General features: G+C 41.7%; 1 protein-coding gene across 1 annotated transcript; it reads left to right on the top strand.

The window, feature by feature from the left end:
• The first annotated feature begins 4,161 nt into the window (after positions 1 to 4,161).
• slc35f6 (solute carrier family 35 member F6) lies at positions 4,162 to 11,499 on the top strand. The gene is made up of 6 exons (XM_040124674.1): positions 4,162 to 4,349; positions 7,549 to 7,621; positions 8,277 to 8,448; positions 8,941 to 9,156; positions 9,448 to 9,558; positions 10,910 to 11,499. Exons 1-6 carry the CDS (start codon positions 4,273 to 4,275, stop codon positions 11,395 to 11,397), a joined length of 1,137 nt encoding a protein of 378 aa, XP_039980608.1. The 5' UTR covers positions 4,162 to 4,272; the 3' UTR covers positions 11,398 to 11,499.
• Positions 11,500 to 11,914: the final 415 nt, after the last annotated feature.

Here is an 11,914-nt window from a genome sequence, read left to right as displayed (position 1 = left end):
AACAGTTATTACAATGATTCATAGTGAATGTTGACATGGTTTCCAAAGGTTAAGAAGAGTTGACGATGCCAGTACACCCTGCAACTTTTCAGCCAGGCTGTAAAGACTGTACACCGAGAAGTTGTGCGGGTTCGTGTTTACAGTTCATTCTTGTAGGTGAGCTTTGTTTGAAGGCTATAAATGAATTCCAGGAGCAGCAGCATTAATCTACTGCACCCACTCCACAGCACTTGAAGGCCTGACGTTTAGTTTCATTCCCAGCCCAAAGAGAAGGTCTCTTCTTTCACATGGACAATATATATATCAGACATTGGGTTCCTAGATATTTCCATTACGTCCATGTTATTGCTTAATGGAGAATTAAACGATTGCTACCGCGCCGTTAGACAAAATGACTTGGAGATCAATACCGGATTCAACTCTTAGTTCAACAGTGGGCTAGATCTTTGGGGACTTTTATGAAGTTATGGAGACCTGTATTGCTCCTATTGTATGATATTGCACAATGGTTAATTAACTTATTTCCTCTTAATTGGGTAATCTCCCAAAAAGCAAAGGCGTGGGTATGTTCAGTAGTCAGCAATGCCATAAGGGTGAGATGAATAATTACATTACATAAGCATGTCAGATTCATGCCGACTTAATGTACAGTATCTGCATGTATGTACAGCCTTAAGGTGCTTTAAAGCCATTGTGTGGTGATAGTGTTTATCGGCAGTAAAAAGGTATATTTACATTTTTACAGAAAGCAGCTGGTCGTTCAGTCGATGTATGACAACAAATCATCAGAATGTCTCTTATGGTACATAAAAGTACCCCAAAAAGCCAGAGGGGAGTTGGCCGAAATAACTGAAAATGATGGATAAAATCATTTTTCTGCTTGCTACTACCACTTAATTTCTTCATCAAGCAGCAATCACATGTTTATCGCTGCATCCCTGACCGCACCCACCTCCTGTCAATGTGTCACAATTCCTAGTTTCCACTAAGACTCGTAAAAACCTAAGCAACATCATAGATTTTCGTGGCTTTAACCCAGCTCTACCCTGAAGCTATGAGGTCCTCACCATCACAAAACCTTCATTTCATCTGCATCTCTTATGTCTTTTGAAATTGAATTCAATAGGTTTTTGTTGGGTTTTGCTGTCATGTTCAGGTGAGCAGTTTTTACGAATAGAATAGACCTCAAAGTAAATATAAAGCAGAACACAATTACACTGATTGTGGAGGCTAGAAGAGTCATCAAACAGGTCTGGTAAAACATAGAGTATCTTAGCAAAAGAGGTAATTAGGTTAAAGCCACTATTTCTTAATTGCCATCTGCCTTAACCCTTATCTTACCAGACACATTTAATATAATTTATCAATGCTGTGTACAACACTTACAGCCAGGGACAACTGCGACAGACCATTTTGAAGGACTTGTTAAGATGCTGATGTCTGAATGCTTTCACTCCTATAGTAAACTCTTTACAAGCCAACCGGGCCTCTGTTTAACTGCTGAGCCACTACAGCTTCATTTACAGACACTGTGAAATCGGTAATAAGTTTCGGGATGTAGCACTAAAATCTAAAAGAAAAAAGATCTAAGCACTGTAAACTTCAAAGAAGTCACAAGTAATGAAAGAATATCAGATTATGGCGGATATTCAAAGCCTCCCATTGAATTGCATCACTGATTACATTTGTCAGCAGGTGATCTTTGATCTGAAGAGCCCTGCATTTGCTCTGCACGGTGCAGATTTACACGTTATATAACAGCTCGGAATCGCGGGGTCACCAATGATATCTATATAAAGTATGCACAGGTGAGCATTGCTGAGCAGTGCTCGTGAATAATTCTGCAGCCAGTTCAGTTTGGGACTGTGGACAGTTCTCGCATGAAGCTTTTTAACAAGCTGTCACCCACCTCAGTCTGCCCAGCTGACACTGCCATGTGACATTTCATGTGGCCTCAGATGAGCTGCGTGTACATAAAGTGCTCCCCCCGTCACCTTTTCCTCCCCGCAGGTCCAACCTCACACCACTGGAGGTTGGCTGTCAATCAGATGTTTCCAGTCCAGTTGGCATGAAATGATAATGCTCCTGAGGACTCATATTTTTTTCATGACTGCCACAGATGTTGTGACTCTTCAAGGGCACATTCAAAGAAAAACAGGTTCACTGTGGATAATGTTTTCCGAATATCCCACAATACATGCATTAAATGATTGGTTGGTAGCTGATCCGTAGCAGGCTTCTGTCTCAATTGCTGCAGGGCCCAGGGATGCCAAAGTTGGTGGGTTTGAATGTCTGCTCATCAGTTCATCCAACATTTCGGTCCAAGATATCTTGACACCTACTGGCCAGATTGCCATGAAATTTGTCGTCAATGTTTATTAACAAAGCTATTTATTCAGGGCTATTAACTCTGTCCGTTTTTGACACACCATTTTAGAGTCTATCATGTTTTGCACACACGGTAAGTCACATGTGAATCTAATTAGCATACCTATGATTGTCCATATTCTTGCTCCCAAGAGGATAAACTACTTAAACCTTTTTTCTAGGGACGACAATGCCGGTCTGTTGGCCAGTTAATCCACCACTTGGGTCCAGACCAAAAAAGCTGAACAATATTGGATGGATTGCCATGACATTTTGTGCTGACATTCATGGTCCCCAGAGGATGAATCCTAATGACTTAGGTGAACCCCTGACTTTTCACTTTAACACTTTTATGTTGTGGTTTTAATATCAGGGGCTTTAGACTTAATATTATGTTGTTATAAGTTTCATTTTATAATTTTGCATCCCTTGTAGTATACATATAAATGTCTGGCCTTTTGTTGCAAATATAAGTTCCACCACTGTCCCACTGCAGTAAAATTATCCAGCACTAACACCAGCCTAATTCCCATGTATATTCATTGCAGGTTTGTCCTAATTTTACGAGGCAGATACATAGAAATACTAGTCACAAGAGCAAATCCAGTTTGTTGCATTCATGACAGCATTTGAGCAGAGTTATGATAGATAAATGCTAAGTGGTGGGAGCCAAGAGGTTTTACTGCTTTCCGCAGTGAGAAGAGACATGAGACACTTTACAAAGAGTCACTGAGCGGACGATGCCTTGTTCTCATCAGCTGTCTGGGAAGTCACCAAAAATCCTGTTTCACACACTGTAATACCAGAGGGGGGAAACAAGGAGAATAGCTCATAATAAACCTATTCCTGTAACACGGAAAATCTGTGTGTGACATCTTAATTTCCACTGATTCTTTGTGTGTCCAGTACCGCAGAGGATTACAGGGAGTTGCGGTGCAGGTATCACAAAAAGATATTCATTTTAATATCCTGTTTTTTTCAGGTTCTTGTGATAGCCTTAAACCTGATATGGCACCTGGTAATACACGTCCCCCACTTAGCTAGGAATGTGATTTCTTTCGTGATATTGACCTGTTATATGTAGGTTTCAAAAAGCCACCGATTGCCCTTAATAAGCACTAAGGGACAGTATCCTCATGGAAAGTGGAGTGCATGTTCTAATTTTAAGCAATGTGAGGCCACAGAGGGGGAAGATCCACTGCGGTCTCACGTTCAAATGGCGAAGGCCCATATCTGGTCTTTGACTCCCCCTGCTGTTCATCATTGGGGCCTATCATGTTACTTTACGTCCCCTCGTAAATTGCTATTGTTTTATTTTATTTCTGTAGGCAATGTTACAACATGAATTTATGTGCACCGGGTGGGAAATAATGGCAAAAAGAGCACGGTATATCTAGTATATTAATTGGCGGCTGTATCAAGTGCGCAAATGTGCTTTGTACTTCCGCAAAAGATCAGTTTTCATAGCCTTGAGATTTTTTGGGGAACTGAATTGAATCACAGTACCTTATAGGGTAATCTTCAGAGACAGGGATGTGGTGGCTGGATTTAATCAATTTATACTCACGTACGTAGAATTTGGCCATTAAAAAGTGAGATTAAATATTTACTTTCAACCTCCCTCTTGAAAATAAAATATGTAGTGTCCTTTTCACGCAGATTCACGCGCACCATCCTTTGGTTCGGTGTGACTAGATGATCTCATTTCCGACAGAGCGCGAAGGCAGCGCGTAGTTTGCGTAGCGGTCAGCTGACTCCGAGTTGTCATGTGGCGTTCACAGACAGAGGAGGTCCCACGGAGAGAGCGAGTGGAAACAACAGCCTGGGTCTCTTCAATAAAAACAAACAAGAAACAGCTCGGTGTTCGTCTGTGCCTGGTTTGTCTGTCCCGTCCACACGTCCGGCATGGCTTGGACAAAATACCAGCTGTTCCTTGCGGGACTTATGCTCACAACTGGCTCTATCAACACGTTATCCGCAAAGTGAGTAGATTGAATTATGGTTTACCACTGGTGTCATGTGTTTATAGTTAAAGTTCATTAACTGTAGGAGGACTGGCCAGTAACAGTGCGCTCAAACGAAGTTTCATATTTAGCACACAAAATATGAATAGCCGTTTCCCTCAGAGCTTTTTAGCCAAATCATTAGCTTGTCAGGAAGCTACTTTGTGTGTGAGGGCAGACGTTTCAATGGTATTCACAGACATTGTAAGACTGTGGCCAGGAAGTAACTGTTAGTGGGATGTAAAGACTTCACAGAGATTCACCTCATTTCAAATGTTTACAGTTCTCCAAAACAAACAGGCTCTGCAGCGGCGTGCTGTCATCAGCATGAGCTATGTCTGTGTATCAAAACCTGTTTCGATGGGACGTGACTCAGGTATTCATCTCCTGTGAGAGGTTGAGTAATAGACTAGTTCAGCCTTCGTTGTTGGCCACAGGTAAACACAGTAGCAGGTTGTGACTAACCATTGCTTCCTTATTGTTTGCCCCTTAAAACATCCTGGTCCTGGAAACAGCCAGTCTTTTGCATTATCCCTCCTTGAACGAGACTTAAACAATTATACAGTCATCAAAATTGTTAACAACAACAACTAACATTATTTTCCTTATGGATTAACGTGTTGATATTTTATTTAATTTTTTTTTAATTCAGTGATTTATCATTTGGTCTTTGAAACATCAGAAAATAGTGGGAAGTGCCCATCACATCGCTTCAGACCGCAAAGGGACGTCTTCACGTTGCTTGTTTTATCCAGCCAGCAGTGCAAAGCCCAAAGAAAATTCACTTCACAATGATATAAAACAGAAGGGAAAGCAGCAAATCCTCACATTTGACAACGTTGGAAAACCTTGGAAAAAGCAAGTGGTTAGCATTTGTCTTGATAAATGACCAACAATTAATAGTTTATATTTATTATCACTCATTTTTTCAGTCCCAAAAGTGTAAGTAGTAAGTCATCATATATTTTAGGGCCGCAACTGACTTTAATCTCCTTATTGATTAATATGTTGATTTTGTATATATTGTAATAATGGAAGATTACCATCACATCTCCTCAGACCACAAAGGCACATCTTCAGATTGCTTGTTGCGTCCAACAGTCCTAAACCCAAAGATATTGAATTTGCAATTATATGAACAAGAGAAGAGCAGAAAATCTTTATGTTAAGGTAACTGGAAGCAGAAATTGTTTGTATTTTTTCTTGAAATATGACTCTGTCAATTATCAAAATGTTTCATTGGTGTATTTTTTTGATTGATGGACTTATATCTTTAAGTCCCCTCTAATTATTGTCACAATGGGAAGAGATTTGCCATTTTGGTGAAACCAGAAATTCGGCATCTTTTACTTCCCTAATAATCTGTGATATCAGCCCTCCGGTGCTTGACACACACACTTTTCCTGTCACTTTGTGGCTTTTGCCAGCTAAACAGAACTGAAAACTGCAATGAATCACAGTTTGAATGTACTGTCGGTGTTCGTGTGTCGGACAAAACAAGCTGTGTCATGTTGCTCCCCCGAAGAGCACAGCAACTATCAGGTAAAGTTTCACCACAGCCACCTGCGACCGGCCTCGTCACAGTGCTGCCTCACTGCTTTTAAATTCTCTACAGCTGAGATCAGTCGCAGCGTGTAGGTTGATAGCTTTGGCGCAAGTCCCCTCTTTCTTTTCATGTGAAGATATTTGATCCAAAACACATTAACCACAAAATAAGTGGATGGTCACAGCAGATGTGGATCAGTAAGCAACAGGGCCGCTCCGGTTTCCTTTGGTGTATTGATGAGCTCAGAAGTTGTTGCATTTGAAGCAAGTGCTGTGTCATCACTTTTAACTACATTCCCTTGTCGTGCATTTTGAAACAGACAGGACGCTCACATGCCGGTCATGCTTCCTCTGACTGTCTGAGTATAAAGTCAATGGGTTATAGAGACATAAGCACTCATTAACTTTACAAGTGGCCAGTGACTTCGTCAAACGCGTTTGTCTGACTGTACAGTAAAACAGTGTTTTACCTGACTGCTCGAAGTTCTGCGTGAGGGCACAGTGAGACAAGTGTACCCTCAATGTACTCAGTGAGAGAGGGAGAAATCCTCTACACAGCTGTATGCTTCAGTTGGTTGCTGGTCCAACACAGACATAATCTGATGGCCATGGCAAAAAAAATCTTGCAATGTTAAGGAAAGTGATTTAAAAAAAATCCTGGATCTGCCCCTTTAACCAGAGGCCCATGCCCCATCCCTCCACAACGGTCGGTGCAAATCAGTTCAGTACTTTTTCTGCATAATCCTGGTGACAAATAAACAAACCCACAAACAAACAAACAAACATGGGTGAAAACATAATCTTCTTAGTGGGGGTAATAAGAAAGGGTTTTGCTGCACAGCGAAACTCAGTTCTAGACCCACATAATTATTTAAACATGCTGAAATAAGTGAATAAAATAAAGCAAGCAGAGCTGGGCTGTGATGTGTAGGGTTGCAACTCCTATTACCTCTGCCAAGGAGGTTAGGTTATCGCCTGTGTCTGCTTATTTGTCAGCAGGATTATGCAGAAAGTACGGAACCGTTTTGCACCAGACTTGGTGGAGGGATGGGGCATGGGCCAGAGAAGAAGCCCTAGAGTTTTGGGGAAGATCCAGATCATATACTATGAATTTAAAAAATTTTTCTCTGAATTCTGCGGTATGTTTTTGACATTAGCCTTGGTGGAGATACTGTATGTGATCTGTTGAGTGCCAGTCCAGTTTTTTTCATTGATTATTCTGCTTATTTTTTTCCTATTATTAATTACTTGTTTTGTTAAAAAAAAAAATGCATGTTCCCACACACCAAAGTAATGTGTTCAGATTGCTTGTTTTGTCTGACCGACACAGTCCAACACCCAAACATACTCTGTTTACATTCATATATGACACAGAAAGGCAGCGAATCCTCACACTTTTAGAAGGTGGAACCGGCAGCAGTTTGGCTTTTTTTTAAATAAATGACTTAAATAATTAATTAACTATCAAAATAGTTTGCAGATTAATTTTCTCTCAATACACTAATCAATTAGTCGACTAATTTTTGCAGCTCTAGCTGTGTGGCAAACGTCTTTTTCCTGCTAGAGTCTTCAGTTTGTTTGACTTTGTGAAATGTCCATAATGAAACTGTAATAATGTCTTCCTGTCCGACAGATGGGCTGATATGTTCTCAGCGAAAGGTTGCCATGATGAACCTGAACATGGATTCTCTCACCCGTTTGTACAGGTACAGTAAGAAACTGCAAGTGACAGTGTTGTGTCACACTTTACTTTCACTCACCACAATGGACAAAGAAGGCTGAGTATTTAACCTTAGTTCTCCTAAAATGCCTGGTCAAACTTGTAACTTATTCTTTGACCAGAGAGCTCGTCATTCAAATCCAAATTTTTGAGAATTTTATTTAGGCCAAGTTCTGACGCAGCTGCTTATGTGAGGTGTGTGGGGGGAAAAGGATTTTATAGAAAAAAAACTTTTGTGTGTGTTTATATGTCTCAAACTAAGGTATTGGGGGAAAAAAGTCTTGTTATCAGCAGGGGTATTGAAAAACTTCAAATGATACCGAGCCCTATTACCCAGAGGCCACAGATGTATGTGTTATATGTCTTTGCACTAGAGTGCAACATATTTAAGTTGATTAAATAACTATATTTAATAAGTGAAACCTTCGTAAAGTGTGAAGTGCTGATGACCCTCTTGAAAAAAAGAGGGTTTATCTGAGGTAGCTTATCCTGTAAACACTAAATTTGTTCAGTTTTCTGCAAGAATTAAAATCAAGTCAGGCATTGTTTGTTTTCTCAGCTTCTGTTTCCAAAATCATTAAGTGAATAAAAGCCTGTTTCCCCCTCTCTGTCTGTTTCTCTCTCCCACTCTACCTGTCCAGGCAGTGGGTATGTTTCTGGGTGAGTTCAGCTGTCTGGCAGTCTTCTACATCTTGCTTTGCCATGACAGACGTAGTCCAGAGCCCAAGATGAACCCGGGCCAGAGCTTCAACCCCCTCCTCTTCTTCCCCCCTGCCATGTGTGACATGACGGCCACCTCCATCATGTATATTGGTGAGTGACCCGCAGCCTTTATCTGCTAAATGTTCAGTTCTCAGGTGGGGAGAAAATCTGGGCCACCAGCTTACTCAGCATGCTCAGATGTTGTTTTTATGGTGTATACGGTAAACATTAGCTTTCGAAAGCTTGCGTCCTGAACTGTTCGGACCCTCAAAGGTCAAATGTAAAGGCTCCCCAGTCGCACTGCTGCAGCCAGACAGTAAAGATTATCTGCTTGTTTAAAGAATCCTTCTGTCAGGAAAAAGATAATTCAGTCAAAGATAACAAAGTTGTTTTTCTCGTTATCACTTTGTGTCATGCAGCTTTCAGCCTTATGCGGTAGTATGCTTTGTTTGTTTATGTGTCTGGGAAAGGAGAGCATGTATCTCTTGATCACAAGTGCACAAATGAACTCATGGCAATGCCAGTGAACTAGGTGCCGGACTCATCAAGCTCTTCAAAGTCCTCGATGTGTCCGTCCTATGAAAACCTTCTCTCGGTTTCCAGCGCTCAACATGACCAGCGCCTCCAGCTTCCAGATGCTGCGTGGAGCAGTCATCATCTTCACTGGTCTGCTCTCGGTGGCTTTTCTGGGGCGTCGCCTGGCGGCCAGCCAGTGGCTCGGCATCCTCATCACCATCCTGGGCCTGGTCATAGTGGGCCTCGCCGACCTCTTAAGTGGCCACAAAGACGACACGCACAAACTCAGTGACATCATCACAGGTGAGACGGATTTTTTTTGTTTTTTTAATATTATGTGCTTTATTTTCTGCTGTAATTAACTGTGTATTCAATCCACGGTTTTACAGGATAGCAGCAAGATAAGAATGTCGGTTAAATATTTACTTATGTTACAGTATTGGAGGAAACACCTTTTTCTGCTTATCAAATAGGTGCAAGTAAAACCTGAAACTCCAATAGAAAATTCTGCATGACCTTTTTTTCCACCCTCCCTAAAACATGCGATGTGTCACTAGCACTGAAATAAAGCCACTTCTGTCTTTGGTCCTGCAGGAGACCTTCTGATCATCATTGCTCAGATCATTGTTTCAGTGCAGATGGTCCTGGAAGAAAAGTTTGTCTACAAACACGATGTCCATCCTCTTCGTGCTGTTGGTACTGAAGGTACGGCAGTTGTGCATCTGCAGTTACACGTAACATTTTAGGCATTTAGTCACAACAAGAACACCAAAAGGAGATTTTTTTTAATTTTGCCCTAAAGCTCTGGTGTGGGTGATGAACCGTTTTGAGGGTGTATTTATACCTCTTGAACCCACAGACCCATAAAAAGACAGAGAATTAGGGGAGTGAGCCAAAGTCCTGAATTGTCAATGTTAAAAGGAGTCAATAATGAGGAATGCAAAGGTCGAACATTAAAAAACAACAACAAAAACAGATAGACCAGTTTCTTCAGTTTTCCAATGTATACCGGTCACACTCTGAGAAGAAGAAATATCTATAATAGAGCATTGTAGAGTTCACTGGACTTTTGGATATCCTTTGAAATAATTTTCCTGCAATTAAATTTGATAACTGTGACAGTGACATTAGATGCACAGCATGCAAAAGAGAAAAGTAGCAGTAGTGTCGATGGACAAATATAGAAACCTTCTCCACAGTGTGATATTAGTGTGGGCAAATAAATGTTAAAGCTGCACTAATCAATATTTTTACATTAACAATGGATCAAACAACTAAGTCTAATGCGAAGGGGATTGCTCGTCACGATAAACACACAGAATTATCATCAAATTCTTCAGCTCCCCTCAGCTCTACGTAGCATTTTAGCCTCTTTCGGCTAAATGTTTGGCTAAATCTTTCTAACAACATCAGGCAGGTATTCTTTAGTGAGAAAGCTCTAAAAACCCTCTGTATATAAACCTCCCCAGCACCAGACAGCACAGACACAGTTTAGTGACTAGCTGGTGAACATAGTGGAGCATTTAGCAGCTAAAGAGCCAGATATTTCCCCTTCTCCACGGTTTGGTGGATACCAAAAACATACAAAAAAAAAAACGGAGCTGCTCATTTAAAAATGTGTGACAACATTAAAAAATAAATAATAATTAAAATATTTAACCACATGATATTTAAGATGAATTTTACATTTTTTGTTTGCCCATATTATTCTTCTGTGACCTGCTTTATTGAATATCTGTCATTTGTATTATGTTATTGCCCCTTTTTATAAGGGGTTGCAAGATATATCTGAGGGGTGAGATCACAAACAAAAGCTAACCAACGATATCTATTTATTTTTTAAGACTTTCCTCTCATCTCTGCTTTTGCCTTGTGAATAACTGGATAGTTTTACTTCTTCAGGGCCCTAAAAATTATGCAAACGTAGCACGATAAATCACTCTTTGGTTGGACTGGTCACACACGCCGACCAAGGGTTGCAAGTAGAGTCGATTTTAGGGGTCAGAAGTCAGTTTGGGAACTATAGGTCAGATTAAATTTGGTTCTCTATTTCCAGGTTTCTTTGGTTTCTTTGTCCTGTCGCTGCTGCTTATCCCCATGTATTTCATTCATGTGGGTGACTTCAGCGGCAGCCCTCGACAGGTGCTGGAGGACACGCTGGACGCCTTCTGTCAGATTGGACACAAGCCTCTCATCCTGTTGGCTCTGCTGGGCAACACGGTCAGCATCGCCTTCTTCAACTTCGCCGGGATCAGCGTCACGAAAGAGATCAGCGCCACCACCCGCATGGTGCTGGACAGCCTTCGCACGCTGGTCATCTGGGCGGTGAGCCTCGCGCTGGGCTGGGAGCAGTTTCAAGGCCTGCAGGTCGTGGGCTTCTTGGTCCTGCTGCTGGGCACAGCGCTCTACAACGGACTGCACCGCCCCCTGCTGGCCAGGATACCGTGCTGCGCCGGGATGGTGAACGCAGAGGAAGAGAGCAGCACAGGAGAAACGGAGAGACTGCTGAGCAGCGGCAGGGTGCAGGCCGGTGACGAGAGCTAAAACGCACACAGCACAGACGGCATCCCAGTCTACCGGACTGTCTGTCAAAGACACTGCACGTTTCGTGAATGCTGTCAGTCGTAGTCTCTTTTTAAATTGTTTTTTTTTTTTTTAATTTCTTTTCACACCTCAGATTTCGTCTGACCTCACACGATGCTGTAATATGTGAGAGTGTGGAAGCTATTTTAAGGAAATTGTAAAATGCACTAATTGGCTTTCCTGCCGAGCGTTAGACGAGAAGACTGATACCACTCTCATCTCTGTTAGTTGAATATGAAGCTGGAGTCAAGAGGCCGGTTAGGTTAGCGCTTAGTTTTATCACACAGAGTGGAAACAGCCAGCCTGACCCCGTCCAATGGCAACAAAATCCACCTGGCTGAGGAAACTGCCCATCACATAACCCCTGTAAAACCACAACGTTTTTCTTGTGAGCTTTAGAAGTGCTGGTAGACAGATTTTGTTACCTTTGGACAAGACATGCCGGCCGTTTCCTCCTGTCTCCAGTCTTTATGCGAAG

Source organism: Xiphias gladius, chromosome 4 (genome assembly GCF_016859285.1).
Source record: "Xiphias gladius isolate SHS-SW01 ecotype Sanya breed wild chromosome 4, ASM1685928v1, whole genome shotgun sequence".
NCBI lineage: Eukaryota > Metazoa > Chordata > Actinopteri > Istiophoriformes > Xiphiidae > Xiphias > Xiphias gladius.
This window is presented reverse-complemented; position numbering and strand designations above follow the sequence as displayed.